This window comes from Brassica rapa, chromosome A05 (assembly GCF_000309985.2).
Source record: "Brassica rapa cultivar Chiifu-401-42 chromosome A05, CAAS_Brap_v3.01, whole genome shotgun sequence".
NCBI classification, from domain to species: Eukaryota; Viridiplantae; Streptophyta; class Magnoliopsida; order Brassicales; family Brassicaceae; genus Brassica; species Brassica rapa.
In genome coordinates, this window is record NC_024799.2 from 21,214,776 (window position 1) to 21,234,997 (window position 20,222).

The following is a 20,222-nucleotide window of genomic DNA, read 5'->3' on the forward strand; positions in this document are numbered from 1 at the left end:
ATTTTTTATTTTATTCAGAATTCAGTTTTTATAAATTTTAAAATTTATCCAAAATTTAGTTAATTTTGTTCTTGAAATTTAAAAGAAAATTTGAACTGTTCTAAGATTTGTTTATGAATTGTAGAGATTTTAAAAGTTTTTTTAGAAAACTAGTGTTTATTGTTAAAATGAAAATAGTTTCTGTATTAAAATTGTAATAATTTTAAAATTAAGTGTATTAAACTGAGCAACATGATTATTTTCAGTATTAAGCCGGATACCAAAAAAGTTTGGCTATCTTTTTTTTTTTTTTGTCATCAATTTGGTTATCAAAAAGCTTATTAAAATTCAGTTGAGGTATTTATATGAATTTTTCTCAAAATATTGATAGATATATTTGTATATTTTCAATGGGATGATTTTTATTATATAGCAAAAACTAAAAAGCTTATAATTTAATACTTCTTTTTTACTTATAATATTTGTATGGTCTTTTTCGGCTAAGGAGTCCAGTCCAACATATAATCAGAGATCTTATTATTAAACACAAAATCCCATTATATGATAGAATAGAAGATGAAAACTCAACATTGATGGAGTATCTCATTATTTTACGGCCATGGAACAATGAGACCTAAACACTCCAATCAAACGATTTTTTTTTTTGTTTTTTGTTTTTAAATTTCGTTTACTAAAGGCAATAAAAAATAGTTTGTTTCGCTAAATTTATTACCAAATAAAATTGAGAAAAAACAATAGAAAAGGTCACCTTTTAAAACATAATACTAAGAACAACATAATCCATCGTCAAATCACCAATTATAAGAATACATAAGATCAGTTTTTATCGGTCATGGCCCTCGTAGGCACAACAACATTTTCCAGTAGGGTTCGGATTACACGTTCCATAGTCGTACCCAGCCACTATACAGTTATAGATACATTCATGAAGTCCGTACTTTCCTGGCACACACTGAGCTTTGCAATTTGGTGGCCCTACAGGTATACAACACACAGTCGAATTATAATCATGCATATACAGTGTGGAATAATAATTTAAAAAACAGCTTAAGAATATGTATGATAATTACTATTAGGAATGGACAATATTCATGGATACCTGGAGATTTCAAGGTTTTCAGATTCATCAGACATGTTTTAACTATTTGAATTCAGATTCATAGCTTCATGATTTTCAGAATTCATATACATCCAAACATTAGGTATTGACGAAATGGATCCATGGAAATAAATAAAGTATATCCAAACACTAAAATAATAATTAAATTTGAAAAACTAATAATACTGTATAAACATTAAATATAAAATTACAAAACATAATGTTATAAAGTATTATTTTTGAAATTATGATATATTTTAAAAATATTAATAAAATACATATTTAATATATTCATAATCCTTATAATATACTTCATGAATTTGATTCCAGTTTTGATGAATCCTAATTATGCTATTTAGATATTCAAATCGGGTTTCAGATCGGATCATGTATTTCGAATAATAATTTCAATTCTACTACACATATATATATATAGCCTATACACTTTGATTAGTAGCGTACGGTTCATTGAGTTAGTTTGAGTTAAGGGTCTAAATTATTAATAACTCAAAAATATTATCAATTATACATTAAAATTCATTTGGCTACTACTGGTTCAATATTTTGAATGTTTGTGGCTAAAGATAATTGGAAGATAACAAAAATAAGAAGAAATATTTTGTAGTAAGCACATACCTGATGCGGCAACAACACTATAGTTGGACATTAAAATTGCCAATATTGTTACAAGAAAAAAAGTCACAGAGGTTTTCGTGATAGTCATTATATTTTTCTTCTAGCTTTTGTTTCTATCGAGAGGAATATCTGTTAAAATTTGCTGTTCCCATGACAAGTCTGTTTATATGAATTTATGTCAAAAGGTTTCAGTTTAATTCCTTTTTTTAATTTTGACTATAAATGAAATTTCCGTATTTGCTGATATAATCCTTTTTCTGGACAATCATCTACTAAGAATCTTTTAGAAAAAATATTAATAGATATATTTGCACATTTTCATATATGCTAATAATGGGATGAATTTTTATAATAGATTAGTACTTGAGTATGTATTGACACGGTACAGCCTATCGGCTAAGTATGGATTGACACGGTATAGCCCATATAATAGAAGATGAAAACTCAAATCAATAGAACATATCTCATTATTTCACGGCCATGAAAAAATAAGACCGAAGCAAAAGGTGTTGATATGTTATGATAAGAGGAGTTTGACTGGATAGATCCCACAAAGCATCACCGATAAGCACCACATATCAGTGAGGCAGTGAAGAATATTTCCAATCTCAATATGATCCAATAATTTGCAAATATAATATATATATATGATAATGTATTTTCTTAAAGAAATTTTATTATTTCAAAACTTTTCATTTTGTGCCACATAAGAAAACCAATGAAAAAGACCACCGAATTATTTAGGCGTCATAACTTATTATATCACCTTGAATGCCAAAACTAAGCCATTAAATTAGTAGTATGAAGCTTTTTAAGCCAAACGAGAATGGAAGACTCACAATCTACGAGTTAACATTATTTAATGGTAATCAAATTTAAAAGTAGAAGGTAACAAACACCAAACGAAAAACCAACAAGCAAAAAAAAAACGAAGAAAACACAACATTCAAAAGCTAGCTAGTATTAAAAAAGGATGAACAAACAAGGACGGTGACGTGGTAGAATCTAATATTAGCGAAAGAGGAGCGGACAGTAGTTTAAATTTCCGCACCTTCCGTTGTTGGGTTCTTTGTACGAGAGTGGTGGCATAAGCCGTAATTAACAACCACCTCCGAGCCCTTTTTCAAAACCGGTCGTAGTCCCTTGACTCCTTGGTGATCTTTTCTCTCGGCCATTAATACACCTTTCTCCACTGTTTATAAAACCCCCCAAGCTTCACGATAGGTGGTAAGCTGTCTTCTTCTTCTATCTCCTTTCCAGCAAACTTTCTGAAAATATATAAAAATCTTGATAGGTGGATTACAACTTGCATTGTATTCTGATTTTTTTTTTGTAAGCTTGTAATGTTCTCTTGTCTGATTGTTTTTTTTTTAATTCCTTCCTGAGTTTTGAGCTATCATGGTCGGAAGTTTTTTTTTCTTTTTTTTACAGTGTATATAATATACGAGATGCTTCTAAAAATAAAGCTTCTTTCTTTTTTATTTTAAATCCAGCTATAAGTCAGATTCTTAGTTTTTTTTTTCAATCTATTAATTAATCTCTCAACCCTTAGTGTGTTAAGTAATTAAACATTAAGGATTTCTCAGCTTCGAGTCTTTTTTAAAAAAATTCAAGACATTTTTTCCATAGTTTGCTTCTCTTTTGATTAATATATTGTGTTATGTCAAGTGCTTAAATTCTTTATCATCCTAAAACATTTTCCTAAAGTCTTTGATCATATAACTGCAGGTGAGTATGTTCTGTGCCAAGAACTCTGTTCTGATGTTATCACCATATGATCTCTAATGGTGACTATGGTAACACCAGACTGGTGAAATTCACTATTTATTGAATCAAGAACACACACAACAGGAGGGGTATATATAGATTATCTTTATAAGGTGTCACAAAATGGAAAAGAAACTTACAAACTCTAATAACATGTCTCTGATAAGAATGTTAAGAGGTATCATATGTCTGATGGTGTTGGTTTCAACAGCTTTTATGATGTTGATTTTCTGGGGGTTCATATCAGCTGTAGTGATGAGGCTTTTCAGCTTACACTACAGCCGTAAATGTGTTTCTTTCTTCTTTGGCTCCTGGCTCGCCTTGTGGCCTTTCCTCTTTGAGAAGATCAACAGAACCAAAGTTATCTTCTCTGGGGACAAGGTTCCTTGTGAGTCACGAGTGTTGCTCATTGCCAATCACCGAACAGAGGTTGACTGGATGTACTTCTGGGATCTTGCACTGCGTAAAGGTCAGATTGGGAATATGAAGTATGTCCTTAAGAGCAGTCTGATGAAGTTGCCTCTGTTCGGTTGGGCGTTTCACCTCTTTGAGTTTATCCCCGTTGAGCGGAAATGGAAAGTAGATGAAGCAAACTTGAGGCAGATGGTTTCCAGTTTCAAGGATCCTCGAGATGGTTTATGGCTTGGTCTTTTCCCCGAGGGCACAGATTACACGTAAGTTCCCCTCTTCTTTGGACTTCTTTAGAAACCTTTTGGTTAAAAGCATTTTTACCATGCAGAGAGGCTAAATGCGAAAGGAGCAAGAAGTTTGCAGCTGAGAATGGCCTTCCAGAACTGAACAATGTGTTGCTTCCCAAGACAAAAGGTTTTGTCTCCTGCTTGGAAGAATTGGATTCCTCACTTGATGCAGGTTTGTTTATATACTTTTGCTGGTTTGCATCAGTGATTTAACCAAACTCTTTTGCAACTATTTGCACTTGTTGTAGTTTATGATGTGACCATCGGTTACAAAACCCGTTGTCCATCTTTCTTAGACAATGTCTACGGTACTGAACCATCAGAAGTTCACATCCACATCCGTCGTATCAGCCAAAACCAAATCCCGAATCAGGAAAAGGAAATCAATGCTTGGTTAATGAACACATTCCAGCTCAAAGACCAGCTGCTCAGTGAGTTCTACTCTCGTGGCCATTTCCCTAACGAAGGAACAGAAAAAGAGTTCAGCACAATAAAGCAACTCATAAACTGCTTGGCGGTGATTGTGTTCACGATCATCTGTACGCATCTCACCTTCTTCTCGTCGATGATCTGGTTCAAGATCTATGTCTCTTTGGTCTGTGCCTACTTGACCTATGCTACTCATTTCAATCTTCGTCCTGCGCCACTTGTTGAGACTGCAAAGAAAAGCTTTCAAATTAGTAAAAAAATGAACTTTTAATGTTATGCCATTTCGCATGATGGAATAATGTTTTTCTTTTAGTATATATTTTGAGGTTAAGACTCTATCCAATTTCTACATGTGAAATGTGAACTCAAGCTGCAATAAATGAACTTTTACTCCATCTTATATGTCTTCATTGATTCATCTACACATGTTAGCTCACAGCTTGGCAGGTACAGACCACAAAAATACAACCATAAGACACCTTTGACTGCTACTTAACTCACAGAAGCACTACAGTTTCACCAGAAGCAGAATAAAATATCGTTTATTCTCAATAAAAAATTGTCAAATTGGGATAGGATAATACGTCCAAGATATATCAAAAGTACAAGAAGTTGCATATGAAAGCAATTAAATTTGAGTCCCCAATAAAGTTTGAGGACACCAAAGAAGGCCCGTGACAAGTTAGCACATTGGAACGAAAGTAATGCCACTGTCTCACGGGTGCTCTTACTTTATATTATATTTAAAGTATCATAAGACAACAAAAGAATATCGATTACACTACATCTACATGTATAGTATAGACCATCTCATACATTCGATATTCCCCTACATATGCGCTTAAATAGATATGCACATGAGATTAGTCACAAGATTATTGTCTTATATGATGCTAGGGACCCATGTTTTCATGTTATTATGATAATTTTATAGATCTAATCTCACCAGTAACGTGCCTATCCTCTCTATATAAACCATTTGAAGCAGGTAGCCTAGCCTATCCTAAGCTAAGAAATAGCAAACCATCAAGTAGTTGCAAAACAATCTCTCAAAATACTCAAAGCAATGGAGCCAAACACTAAGCTTGTCGTTATTACCTTGGTTCTTGCCTTGACACTCACGGCAGCAACGGGAGAGTTCTGTGGTATGAGCGTTTCTGATCTGTACTCTTGCAAGCCCTATGTGCAGAGTAAGAACCCAGTGACCTCCGCGATTGATCCCAAGGGCCCTTGCTGCACTGCCCTGTCTAAGGCTGACTTCCAGTGTCTCTGCAAGCAGAAAACCAAAACCAATCCTTTTCTCAGTTCGATCGACCTCGACCTCGCTTCTAAACTCCCGGAGAAGTGTGGATTATCTGGTGCAACTTGCTAAGACAGGTTTCCTTTTCGAAGGTTTCGCTTTGTGTTTTGATTTTCTTTTATGAATCCATTGTTCTTGTACTGTTTCTGTTGCCGTTGTTGTTCTGTGTTGGTGTGTGATGTTGTTTCAGTTGTTGTCTTAACTCCATTGTATTGTGTTGCTTGATTTCTTCAAAATAGTAAAACAAAAAAAAGTATTAGTAAGAGTGATTGCAAAAAGGAAACATACATTCAGCTCTAGAACATGTTAAACGGCACAATGAGTAATGAAAACAAAACAGAGGTTCCATTAGCACTCACATGACCTTGTATGGGTGAGCTAAGTTAAGACTTAACATGCCCTTCCATGATTCCATCAATGGAGGAAGTTTTATACAACCACTTTGGATAAGAAAGCTTAGGTTTCTTGCTTCTGAATCTTCTGGCTGATGCAACAGCTTCAAAAGAGCGATCATCCAACAGAGGCAAGTAAAACAAAATGTGGACACTCAAAACAGTGATGACCAACAATCACTGATGATGAGAAGAACACTGAGAAAGCTATCTGCGAAAAAGAATCCAAGTACTAAAAATCAGTGAAACTACACAAAAACAAACAGAGAACATGGACCTCAAGTCCTCTGAGTATTCTATAATAATGTACAAAAAATTGATACCTCTTTCTTAAGCAATCATTTCAGTCGAATCCTTAGTCACAAAATGTAGCATAGAATATATAGCTTCAGTTCTGAAATGCGAACTATCAGAGGACCTAAACATATGAAGTTGATTATCAATATATGCCCAGCTGCACCCATAAAACTTTCCCAGCTCCTTCCCTCTCATACGATTCCGTATCTGTCTCATCTCATCCCATCTACCAGACGAGGCATAAGAGTTAGCAAGGTGAATATACCGAGACCCGTTACATCCATCAATGTCTAACAGTTTCTCTTCCACTTCCTTCACAAGCTCTGTACTCTTGTTCAAGTTACAAGCATTTAAAAACGCTCCAAGAATAACAGCATCTTCTTCAGATTCATCAATACCTTTCATTAGTTCTATGGCTTCGTCTAATCTATTGGTCTTTCCGTACAAATCTATCATGCAGGTATAGTGACCAACCTCGGGGGATATATTGCAAACCTCTGTCATCGACTTGAAGTACTTCTCACCCTCTAGAACTAAGCCACGGTGACGACAAGCTGATAGGAGCGCTATAAACGTGATCTCATCCGGCTTGAGTCCAGCTTCAGTCATATCTTCAAAGAGCTGGAAAGAGTTTTCGTCATGTCCATGATGAGCATAACCAGATATCATAGCGTTGTACATAACTGTATCTCTCTCGAAGCTACTATCAAAGACCTTTGCAGCATACTCAACGTTCCCGCATTTTGAATACATGTCAACAAAAGCAGTCACAAGTTTCTTATCCATTAAAATCCCCGTTCTCAAGCTGTGACCGTGAATCTCCTTCCCCGGTTCGATTGAAGCTTGTAAAGAGCATGCACCAAGGATGCTAACCATGACCGAAGAATCAGTAACTTTGTTCTCCTTGGCTATAAACTCACGTGCAAGTTCAAGGACATAATCAGGTTGACATACTTTGAGATATCCCAAGAACATTGCACTCCACACCACTAGATTCTTCTCGGAGAAAGAATCAAACAACCTCTTCGCTTCCACCATCTTGCCCTGAGACGAGTAACCCACAATCATCGAAGAAGTTGAATACAAGTCGCCAAAACCATATAACAAATGGACAGACTCTGCATACTTCATATCTCCACACTTACAGTAAACATCAACAATCCCATTGCTTATAAACTTATTAGAATATGATCCGATCTTCACCACCCGACCATGCACTTCCTTTCCAATCTTCAAGCTCTTCAAACTACTCACAACATTTAGTACAGCCGCGGTTGTGTGTTCATCCCATTTCAACCCACTTTCCTCCATACTAACAGCCATCTTCAAAGCTTCTTCATCAAATCCATTCTCCGCATATCCCCAAATCAATGTATTCCAAGAAACTATATTATTCAGTTCTGGATTCCTCCAGAATATACTCAAAGCTCTGTCAATGTCACCTTCTCTACAATAAGCAGCAACCATCGCGTTCTTAGCCACACCATCAATAACCTCAACACACGATCCATCAAAGACATTACAAACTTCCTTGAACTTCCCACACTTCGAGTACATGTGAACGAGAGAGCTCACGGCAAACTTGCTTGCATCATTCCCTGTTTTCACCATAACGCCATGCAACTGCTCACCATAAAACGCGTTGGTTAGCTTCGCAGAGAGTTTGAGCATTATGGTGAGAGTGAAATCATCAACCCAATTCCCATCCTCTTCTTTCCTTCGCATCTCACCAAACATCTCAATGGCTTCACTCTCACACCCATCAGTTTTGGCAAACCCTGAAAGCAGAGTGTTATAGGTTACCAAATCTCGTTTAGAATTAACCGTTCTGAACAGTTTATTCGCTTCTTTCAAATCGTTGGACTTTACGTAGGCCGAGATCATAGCGTTCCATGAGTAAACGTTTCTCTCAGGCATTTCGTCGAACACCTTCCGAGCTTCCTGTAATAAGCCATGTCTTGAGTAGATATTAACGAGATGGTTCGAGGAGATTGTTGTCAAGGCTAAACCAGCTTTAATGGAACGCGAGTGATGCAAAAACCCGTGTTTTACGGAATTCATGCTAAGCTTCAGACAAGATTCAAAGATTTCAGCATGAAGTCACCCTAGGCGGAGCGTGACGTCACGCGCTGATGCAGAGCATAGAGAGAGGCCGTCGGAGAGAGCAAACAACTCGTCTCTATAGCTGGGCTTTAAGGTCCAAGCCCGTTAGTAAACTGATGACCTAATCTTTTTTTATATGTTTACTCTTTTTTATATCAAAGTTTTTCTTGATACTCAAAATTTTCAAAAAATTTATCCATAAGGAGATATATTATATATTTATTTCGTTCAAACTCGGTTATATAATTTAATTCGTATATCATGCTTACGAGTCGCGTGAAAATCATGGTTTACTTTAAGCATATTCAAGTGTTCATACCACTTTTGTAACCTATATTGAAAAAGAAAAAAAAAACTTTTCGAAGACAGTTAGTTAGACAGGGCATCCTCAATTTATATTCAAATGTATATAGTATATACCCACTTTACGATCTTTTTTTATAGAGATGACCGTTCAACCAAAATGCCTTTACTTTCAGATTATCATTATCTTACAACTTTTGCCATTTTATTGGTTCTTATATATGGGTCAACCGTTTGAAGGTATGATATTGATTTATGTATATGTAGCTTCATTTGATTGCTACAGCCTACGTATATATATGTATCCCATTTATTATCTGTTCAATTCAAATTTTAATTGGTAAGTAGTATACATATACAGTAGTCATGAAACTTGTCGCCTGCTGCTTGAATCGGCTACAAACATTAATATACATAGACGACGGTCAAACTATAAATGATCCGCAATCAATGAATACAATCGTTTGTTCACAATGATAAGCATGCATACACATGATTCATGTCGAATCTAACAAAAAAAACTTTATGTATATATATATAAGTTTACTTTGTGAACATATATACTAGACAAAACCACAACTAATTATAACTGGTCCACAAATCCACCCATAGCTTAGTTTAAGTAGGAGCTTTCAACGTACAGCACATGCCACATGTCTCCTTATATGTAATGATATTGTTTTGGACAAGAACTTTCCCATATACTCCCTCCGTTTTTTATTATAAGTCGTTTTAGAGAAACTTTTTTGTTCCAAATTATATGTTGTTTTCGGTTTTCTATGTAAAATTTATTAATAATTAATGTTGTATGACCAATAGTAATATATCTTCTATTTTTCTATTGGTTGAATTGTGGTTAGGTAAATAATTAATGATGTTTTTGTTTAGAAAATATAAGAAATTAATGGTTTTCTTAATCTACGTGCATAGCTGTAAAACGACTTATATTAAAAAACGGAGGGAGTATATATTTACAATCCACAAAAAGTAGTTCTGTGATTTCCCATACTCCAGTTGTGAATGGGACGGAGTAGACGCTTTTTCTCATAAGAAACTAGCGCAGATTTTTTTTCCTACCAAAAACATAAAATCATGTTTTCCATCATAAATAAATAAAATTGGTTTTCTCATGTATATAATTTAAAATAAAATTAACAAACTGTTGTTTCGAAAAAAATAACAAACTGTAACAGAGTATTTGGATGCCCGCAAATAACCCTAAAATTAGAGGGTTGATTTTGAGTTGTCCTAATGGTTTAGGTTTTATTCAGGTTTTTCATAGTAGGATACTAGAATTTATTATGGACGGGATTTTTCCGGGTTTAGATATGATAGGTTTTTTCCCCGACATCCCTAAGTGCAATGTGTATGATGGGTAAGATTATAGTATAACTGGACATTTTAATCTGGACCCGAAAATTTCTAAATATCTAATTAAATCTAAATATTTAAGACCCGAAAAGACTCGGACCCAAAAAAACTGGTCCGAACCCGACCCAAAGACTCGAACGCTCAGGCCTTCATTATACTTTGGTGTTCTATAACGAGTGCAAAAACTGAAGCCCATTATTATTAGATTTATATGGATTTTAGCAATTATAATAAAGGAAAAAGTAGGAAAGAAACTTTGAAAAATTAGTCTTTTCTAGAAAAAAATATTTTTACAATTTCTTTTGGCATCTGCCTGTTAATAAATAGTTTCACATTTTAAAGTATTTTGATTTAATTAAATATTAATATTATTTGGTTCAAAAACACCAATGAAGATACTTTAAGGATGAAGCTCTTTTTATATGAAAAATAAAAAAAATCATAAGATATTTTACTTCCAAATGTCACTATGTGACTAGCTTAGTTTTTAAAAAAAAAAAAATTTCTGTTTAATAAAATTACATTACGATATAAATATATATTCTGTGAGATAATATGAGGTTCTCTAGAACTGAGAAGTGTGAGATTTTTTTAGATTTTTATGAGAACTCTATATATAAAATCTGCGCCTTAAGAATCTAACTAATACTAAAAGGGTTATATGAGGAGTAGAGAAGCTATCCACGTCCTCATTTTAAATCAGCAAATAGGGTGAGTTTATTTGTCCACGTCACACTGGTGTTGTGCTGCTTTTTGCTTGATCCGTAAATTGAAGTAGTTGGCCCATAAACCCAATTCGAAAGAAACCCTAAAACAGCCGAGGCTGAGTCGATGAATTCATATGTCTTCATCGTTCCAAATTCCTCCAATCCTGACCGTTTTACTCGCAACCCACTCTTAATTATTCATTTATGCTCCTTCCACCTTCCTCTCTTGCTCTTATATAAACCCGTCGTCAAAGCTTTCATGGAATCATATTCAACAACTTGGATCGATGGCCATGAAATCAGTTCAATCCTCCGGCAAGTCTCCTCTTGCATTGTATTTCAACAATCTCACACCATGTTAGAGTTTTTATTCTTTACCGAAGCTTGAAAGAGAATTTAAACGTCCTCAGCCAGCCATGTCGAATACATAAGTTCAAAAGAATATGAAGAGCCCATCGTATGTTTCCTTGGATTTATCTGTTTCATCTTTTTGTTTCAACTGCTTTCTCTCTATATCCTGACAAATTCAATTTCTTTTCACAGCGGCTCCAGATTCCTTGCCTTTAGTCTATTCTGGCTCCTTTTGTGTATGTTTATAATGGTATAGTCGTTTCCATAATATTTGAAGATATTTTTGATGTATTTTTCACGTACCAGTTTCTAAGAGTCCTTTTTAAAGACAGAGGGATGTTTATGTTGGTTGTTTAGTTAAGCTACTACGACGCCGTACAAGTGGAGTTCTGGTGATTTTCATTTCAGTTCATGTGAACTTAGGAAGCCATTTTCAAAAGGTAGTGAAGATCTGGTAAAAGCTCCGGCTACAAATCCACCCGCCAAAGGTATAGTGAATTTTGAAATCAATAGTTCAGTCTAAATCTGAACCAAGCCTTTCCATTTTCTAGATCTAGAAGTATATACTGTCAATATCGGCCAGATCCCCTCAGCGCTAGCGTCATGGACTACCGAAGCAATCAACAGTGGATCCTTCTGCCGCATAGATCCTGACATGGAAACATGGTAACAATAGCTGGGTTTTATTTGAAAACACGATGTTTGCAATTTGATGTTTTATTAATATGTCTCTTATATTTCTTCTGTGTAGGCTGATCCCTAAACAGAAGCTACTAGACATAGCAGAAAGCAAGAGCTCATGGCTCGACATGGTACTATATTTTTTTGTAACCTTCACTTATGCCGGTTTTATCTTTTTCAATTGGGAAATTTTTCATTTTAAAATATTTTTGCCTCATCTTGAACTAACCTAATTAGAAGGGGGATTCATGGCATTCATCAATGTAGAATCCAGATCAAGACAGAGAACCAGAAGATGCTAAAAAGTGTGTGTGTCTATTAGTTGAAGGAAATTGATTTGATTCCCCATTTTGGAACTAATCTATTCTCTGACTGGAACATATGTATAAGGAAGCTGAGGACCATAAACAAATGATGCTTAGTCAAATGTTGTGTTCCCAAGCCTGAGAGAGAAGTAAGTCCCATCTAAATGCTTGGAGTTCATCTATTTTTTTCTTCCTTTGTTTCTTTTGGGTCTGAATTGTAGTTTTATCCGTGGAATATTGTAACTGGTTCTAAGGCTAGCGTGGATGCATAGGTTCTTGGGAATGAAGAAGCTTATTTTTTTGCACCAGAGAGCTTTGGTTGTTGTTGTTACCATTTCAAACCAGTTTATTTATTTGTAGATGTTGTAGGCCACATACAGTCTGTCCAAGGCTCGGCTCTCAACAACGTCACCGCAACTACTCGAGTTGTAGTCCATTTTCTCATTTCCCCGTAAGCCCTCATCAAACATTTTGTTGCTTTGATTTTCACTTATTCGGTCAAATTTTAAAAATAAATTGAACACACTCCTTCAACAGAACTGTGGTGGTGTACTTTTAGGAGTTCAGTATTATACCTAGCTCATGGTTCCGAACTTGCTGTGATTCTGGTCATAGATGCAACTATTGGTGCTTTTGAAGCGGGCTTAGATAATTTGAAAGGGCAGACAAGGAGCATACACGGGTTCTTATAGCTTTTGGTGTGGAGCAAATCATAGTCACAGTCAACAAAATAGATATTGATGCGTATTTAACGGCCATATTTGATTTGATTAAGCTAGCATTAGTTGGTAATCAAGCCTATAAGACGCAGTCAAAGCTTGGAGAAGCAGAGAGCAAAGCTGAGAATTTAAAGAATTAAGCTCAGGAATCACAAAACCATTGTGTTGGGGTCCAAAAAGTAAAGAGTTTCAAGAAGAGAGTAATAATGACCATAATGGTGTAAGAAGACACTATTATATGGAGTTCTTTTCTTTGTGCTTGCAGGAAAAGTTGAGGTTGCTCAGCAAGCAGTAAAATGTTTGATGAACCTGGATCCAGATGACACTTGTGGTTATGTGCTCATGTCTAATACTTATTCTTCTTTTGGGTTGTTAGAAGAGGCGGTTGGACAGAGGGTTTTGATGAAGGAAAGGCAAATGGAGAAGGAAATAGTGTGCAGTTCAATGGAAACGAAGTTCACGACTTTGTTTCTTGCGGTGAAAGTCACCCTGAATCCCCAGAGATTTACAGTTTACCCGGTGTGTTAACTGGGAAGCCTCTGCTCTAAAATCAGAAGGTACTTCTCAGTTTAGTGACCATCTTGGTTATTTAAAAGGCACCATATGATCTGATGCCATCGCATAAGAATCAAAACAACAAATTCAGTGACAAAGTATAATCTGAATTTTGAGCTGGTGGACGAAGAGGATTGCTGTTACTTCCAAGCAACCAAAAAACACGTTGTACAAGCTCGAGGTGGAGACATCTTTGATGTTTACAGAAAGAAAAGAGTCAACCAGAAAATTTTGAAACTTTGTAGAGCGTTTTTCTCATGACTTTTTTTCTGTATGCAATTGTTGGAGACTTGGAGTTTATAAGAAAAATAATGTTTGTTCAACGACAAGTACTGTTGTTTGGTTTGTCTGGATTCATCATTCATGTAATTATTATTATTTCTTCTTTTATGTGTTTCCTCTTATAAATGTACTTGAATTTCTCTTATGCTAGAAATCTACAACTAGAATGGGTTTCACTTGGCTAACAAAGAAATTATCAGTCTTATAGTTTTGGGATGTATTCAAAGGTTGTCTTTAGGAAATGACAATTCAGTAATAGTAATTACATACAAGATTCCCCCTCTTCTAAACATAGCAAATAAACATATTCTGCAGAATTATATACGACCTTCTTTTGATAGTTTGTGGTTTATCTACCAAAGTTTCACATATTTTTCTTGATAGCTTGGCATAAGTACATGGCAGATAACCTTCAGCTTATTCAGCCTATATAAGGTTTTTCTAGCTACTATTCAGCAAAAAAAAAGTAGTTTTTAATTCTAGGTAGTTAGAAAACGGAATAAGAAAATATACTATGATGTTAATGTAATAGGCGTATTGACCTTTTTGGCATTTTCTCATGAAATTACCCAATAACAAATATAAGAAATGGCCAGTGTGTATGATTCTTGACATGTTTAAGTTGTCAGAAATTACTTTAACCAGTAACATTCACTTGGGAGTTGGATCAAGGATAAAAACACAATAATCAAAGAATATAGAAATCTGCTTAAGCTCTCAACAACAACTTCTGTTTTTGTAAGTTTCTTCTGACTACTATTGCAAGTACAAAACTACATATATATTTTTGGATAAAATGTATAGCTACATATGAAAATTAGTTTCAGTTATTTTACCATGGTAATGGTTCACTCTACTTACACAAAATCTAAAGTTTAATATTTGACATTGAACTCATGAACTTGAATAACTCATAATTTATTACAATTTAATATTTTATTAATGTAGATATTTTAATAAGTTCATTATTTGGAACATTCAAGCATATTTTAAAATGTATTTTAGCTATGCTATATTAGATAGAGTCTCCACGTAGGTGAAAATAATCGGCCAATGAGAAACTATATTTTTGCCATGTCACCTACTCTATTTGTTTTTACAAAATGATCCTTTAACTTTTTACTTAAACAATTATAACCGAAAATATTTTTTAGTGAAATATATTATTTATATAAATATAATTATATTTTTTTATTTACATAATAGTTTGTAAAGAAATATTTAGTGTAAATAATATCATAATTTTATAAAATACTAAAATAAATTGGGCTGGTTTTCAACTTTCAGAAATAAAAAATATTATTTGTAAACTTAAAAAAGAATATATCAAGAATATTCTTTTTCAGGAGAGAAAATAGGAAAATGTATCGGAGACAATCCATCTCTATTATGAAATTCCTCTATTTTAGAGAAAACAATAGAGGAATACATTGGAGATGGTCTAAAGCATGGCCGACGTAAATGATCGACATTGAGATTTCAGCTTTTCTGATTCTTATGAATGTTTCAATATGATTTGAATATTTTCTTTGTTTTATAATATAATGGTTTAAAAGTATTTTTTGTTTCACTAAATAAATTGTTTTTATATTTCAATGTAACTTTATATTTATTGGATATTGTGTGGCCAATTAAATTATGTAAATTACTGTGTAATTGATTAAATTTATATATTAAATGATAGTTTTCTAAAGTAATAACTTTTAAATATTACAGATTTTAATTAAAACTGATTACATTTTGAAACATATAGAGTAATCTATAAACTAACTCTATATAGATATGAGGACAAAATTGTAAAGTGGTATCACCTTGAATTTCTCTCATTCTGTGCATTCCTAATTGGAAGAAGATAATCAACATCTAATATTATGTTACTCTCAGTATATTAGAAATGGTCGAACCATAAACCAATTAAGGATAATGTAAGGAAGACATAAAGATGTATTTCCAGTTATCACAAATATAGAATCAATTGATAACAACTTAATTATGTCCAGCGTAGGACAACAGAGAAGAGTTTACATACCTTCTAATATTATAATATCTCACTATATTAGTGGCTAAATCAGTTTTCTCTAGCACAAATATTCACTACATTGTTGGAGTTTAAGCTTTTCTATCTCATGATATTAGTAGTTTGATCCAAAAAAACAAGAAACAGTCAAACTGTACATTGTAATTAGAGAAAGAAAACAAACAAAAATCAACCGAAGACTTTTAAGGTATATGAAACAAAAATTAAAAATAGCAATTCTCTGCAATTAAAGAATAAGGCAATAAAATTGTAAAAATACAAAATAAAACAAAAAATATACACAGAAAGAAAGATTTAGTAAAATAAAATCATAATATAATTTTCATAACTGAAAGTGTTCAGTTACACTAAAAAGTCTAGATTTACAACATACACAATTTTATTTACATCTTTAAACATATTATCTAATTAAAATGATTCTAAAAAAGTGTCAGCATGAAGAGTTAGAAAATATACGATAAAAAAAATACATAACGTTAAAAATACATTATCACTGATCACTAAAAAATCATGTTAGTAGTAATAAAAAATGATATGACAACACATTTATTAAAACCATAGAACGGCACGCAACAAGGTATTAAATATACAAACTACAAATTAAATATGCTCAACGCAAACACACATAAAAATGAGACATCATATTTGGATATATTTATAAATAAATAATTTTAAATATATTATATTCTTGATAATTTTAAAATTACTTAAAAAGAAAGTAAATTATTAAAAAGTTAATATACAAATTAAAATAAAGCAATATTTTGTAACGTCAAAATAATAAATGAATAAGAAATATATTATGTTAATAAAATAGATTTTAGATTTTAAAGACTTCTAATTCATGTAATATTACAAAATTCAAAAATTTGTTAATTACAATTAATATTTTACCATTAGATATATTAAAATAATATTCTAGATCGATATTCAATTGTCATTTTTCAACTATTACACGTAAAACAAATATTATTAAGTACGCTTTTTTTCTTGAAAAGGGGGTTTTATAGGATTGAAGTACTTTTTTCGTTTCGTGAATTTATTCGAGATGAGATTCCGATCTTTTAAACTAAGATAATTTATGTTCTATACATAATTTTAATACATAACTCTAAAATCTCGGACTTAATTCTTCATATTTTATTAGTTAATTGTGTTACATATAATAAAAATATTTACTTTAAACTAAAAATATAAAAAAATAAAATTTAAAAACTAATTATATATAATTTAATATACAAAAATTTTCATACAAATAAAAATGATAAATATAACAAATTTAAATATATTATCCGCGCGTAGCGCGGAGAAAGAATCTAGTATATGTAACAAACTAAGATGGGCGACGACAGGAAAATCGAAGGCGCAGTAGACTTGATCAGCAAAAAATACACATCAGATTATTGATAATAGTATAACACCAGCGGATGACACTGGCCTCCTGGCCACTAACACAATAGCTTATCTGAAGCCCAATAGGATTTGAGCCTAAGTATTTGTAAGAACTGAGAAAGAGGAAACTATGTAACGTTTTTTTAAGTCCTATATATATAGAGAGAGAAGAAAGAAAAGTCAAAGGAGCTGTAGACAAGATCAGCAATTTACCAGATGTGATCCTCCAACACATACTCTGCTTTGTTCCGACCACCAAAGTAGCCATCAGTACTTCCCTCTTGTCTAGACGATGGAGGCATGTATGGTGCGAGGTACAATCTATCTCCTTAGGCCAACATTATCGGCGTCCCAGCAGGCCGTCCTTAGGCAAAATGGACCGAAAAATAAATAAAAAATAAAAGAAAAGAAGAGAGACGTGGGTTAATCAAGGAACGTCCGAGCTCGTCCTTATTGAGCACGTGGCACAGTTTGATTGGAAAACCGAAAGGGGTAGAGGAAACACGAAGATCTGTTTCGAATAATCTTGGTCTCGACTCCTTTCTCTCTATTCCGACGGCGATCTCGACTCCTCTCTCTCTTTTTCGACGGCGACACCGATCAGTCGTGTAATCGAAGACTTCTCCGCCGAATCGAATATAGACGAGGTATGTGCTCTTCTCTGTCCTCTGTTTTACGATTTACAAGTCGATGTATATGTGGGTTTGATTGGTATCTGTTGTGACGATTGCGTTGCATGCATCGTCTTTGTAGGGGAAAGACGAGTTTCGGTGTGGAAAGCATTCTCGGCGTTTCCGTATTCTCTCTCTCTCGACGGCGATCCAATCGAAAATAGGTTTGTGTTTTCTCAATCTCCGTCTCGGTTAGATTAATTTTATTTCGTGCGATATAGAGCTTACGATTGATGATTTGATCTATCTCTGTCTTGGTTAGAATTTTTTTTTAGAGTGATGATGCTTCCTGATTGTGATGGTTTGTAATTGTGATGGTGTGTAATATTTTTGCTAAATTTCTCTTATGTGAATTCTTTTGAATGAGTAAACAAAATTGTTCCTGCGTTTATGAACTCTTGTTCAGAATTCTCTCATAGTTTTGATTGACTAAATCTGTTCATCTTTTCATATTTACGATAATTGTTCAAGTGTTTATGCTCATTGTTCATTTGTGAATTTCCTTTGATTGAGTTAGCATAATTGTTCAAGTGTTTATGGTCATTGTTCATAATTATTCTCATAGTTTTGAAAGAGTAAATCTTTTCATATACATGTGAAATGCAAAAGAGGTTGTTGTACTTGCGTAAAAGTAAACTGATATTTAATAACTTGTTACTAGCTTTGTGGTTCTATGTGTAGCTTGTCAGATTTTATGGTTCGGTCATTACTGAAAGTAGTTTATGGTTTGGTCATTACTTATTATTAGAGTGTTTGGTTGTAACTCATTACTTCTTCATATCGTTAATGGTCTTGTCTACTTTACTTCTCTGTAGTTTATGGGTTGCTTGTTAGAGTTTATAGTTGTAACTCATTACTTCTCAGCGGTAATGGTCTTGTCTACTGTTTAATTATCTGTAGTTTAACCTATTATATATGTCCACCATCTTCATTGTATCATATATCTCCACCATCTTCTTTCTCTCTTGTTTGCGCAATCCCTTCCTCTCCGGTTTCTCTTCTCTTTCTCTGTTCTAATAGCTATGGATCCAAGGAATCCATATAGTCAGTCATCTAGCTATATGGGCCTTCTAAACAGTCAAAACTTTCCTTATGAAAGTTTCCCTCAGTTCAGTTCACAAGTAACCGACGCTGGAACTCAACCTGAAGCCACACCTGTGGACCGCAAGGAGAGAAAGAAATGGACCCCATCTGATGACGAGGTCCTAATCAGCGGGTGGCTGAACACATCCAAGGATGCGATCGTTGGAAATGATCAAAAGTCGGGGAGTTTTTGGAAACGAGTAGGCGAATATGTCGCAGCTAGTCCACATGCTAGAGAGGGTGGTGAAACAAGAGAGCATCTCCACTGCAAGCAGAGGTGGCACAAAATCAATGATGTAGTGAGCAAGTTCTGTGGCGCATATGCTGCAGCTGAAAGACAAATCAGTTCTGGTCAGAATGAAACAGATGTTCTCAAGATGGCCCATGAGATATACTACGCTGATCACCACTCGAAGTTTATTCTTGAGCATGCGTGGTGTGTGTTGAGGTATGAACAGAAATGGCTTAACCTCAACACACCTAAACCCACGGGCAGTTCAAAGAGAAAAATTGGTGAGCCAGTTTCTGATACTTCAAGCACGTGTCATGGTGATCAAGACATCCGTCCTGAAGGTGTAAAGGCTGCTAAAGCTAAAAGGAATAATGGTCAAGGGAAGTCTGTTGCTGAGTATTCGACCATTTGGGAAATGAAAAAGGAGGATCTCATGATGAAGAAGGAGGATCTCATGATGAAGGAGAAGCTGTCTAGACTGGCCATACTAGACTCTCTCCTAACCAAAAAAGACCCTCTAACTGAAGCTGAAGAAGTTGTCAAGAATAAGCTACTCGCTCAGTATTTCTGAGCAACAAAACTAAATCTTTCTATGTTTCTACCTTATAAACTATGTCTTTAAAATGTTGTTTGAACTCTGTCCCTGTCGGCTTTGAGAATTCGGGCCTTATTTGTTTGTATGAATCTACTTTATGTTTGCTTAACGTGATGAATCTACTTTATGTTTTCTTAACGTGATGAATCTACTTGATGTTTGCTATTACATGTCTTTTAAATGTTGCTTTTTGAACTGTCCTTAGCTACACACTTC

The 20,222-nt window shown here is 34.1% G+C and overlaps 3 protein-coding genes and 1 long non-coding RNA gene across 5 annotated transcripts; 3 read left to right on the forward strand and 1 right to left on the reverse strand.

The window, feature by feature from the left end:
* Positions 1–3,110: 3,110 nt before the first annotated feature.
* LOC103869518 (probable 1-acyl-sn-glycerol-3-phosphate acyltransferase 5) lies at positions 3,111–5,024 on the forward strand. The gene is made up of 3 exons (XM_033291647.1): positions 3,111–4,176; positions 4,242–4,372; positions 4,449–5,024. Exons 1-3 carry the CDS (start codon positions 3,626–3,628, stop codon positions 4,898–4,900), a joined length of 1,134 nt encoding a protein of 377 aa, XP_033147538.1. The 5' UTR covers positions 3,111–3,625; the 3' UTR covers positions 4,901–5,024.
* On the reverse strand, positions 4,790–9,759 carry LOC103869519 (putative pentatricopeptide repeat-containing protein At3g18840). 2 transcript variants are annotated; one of them, XM_009147604.3, is made up of 3 exons: positions 6,645–9,759; positions 6,294–6,532; positions 4,790–6,157 (listed from the first exon to the last, which is right to left on the reverse strand). In XM_009147604.3, the coding sequence occupies exon 1, from the start codon at positions 8,677–8,679 to the stop codon at positions 6,652–6,654; it is 2,028 nt and encodes a 675-aa protein (XP_009145852.1). In that variant the 5' UTR covers positions 8,680–9,759; the 3' UTR covers positions 4,790–6,157; positions 6,294–6,532; positions 6,645–6,651. The 2 variants fall into 2 exon arrangements, with proteins under 2 accessions (XP_009145852.1, XP_009145851.1); XM_009147603.3 differs by having other exon boundaries at positions 6,289–6,532.
* A 2,146-nt stretch (positions 9,760–11,905) lies between these two features.
* On the forward strand, positions 11,906–16,403 carry LOC117134070. The gene is made up of 2 exons (XR_004458188.1): positions 11,906–12,119; positions 12,205–16,403. It is a non-coding gene; the product is annotated as an uncharacterized LOC117134070 (long non-coding RNA).
* A 2,715-nt stretch (positions 16,404–19,118) lies between these two features.
* Positions 19,119–19,982, forward strand: LOC117134392 (glutathione S-transferase T2-like). The gene has a single exon (XM_033292699.1). It carries the CDS (start codon positions 19,119–19,121, stop codon positions 19,980–19,982), a length of 864 nt encoding a protein of 287 aa, XP_033148590.1.
* The last annotated feature ends 240 nt before the right edge of the window (positions 19,983–20,222 follow it).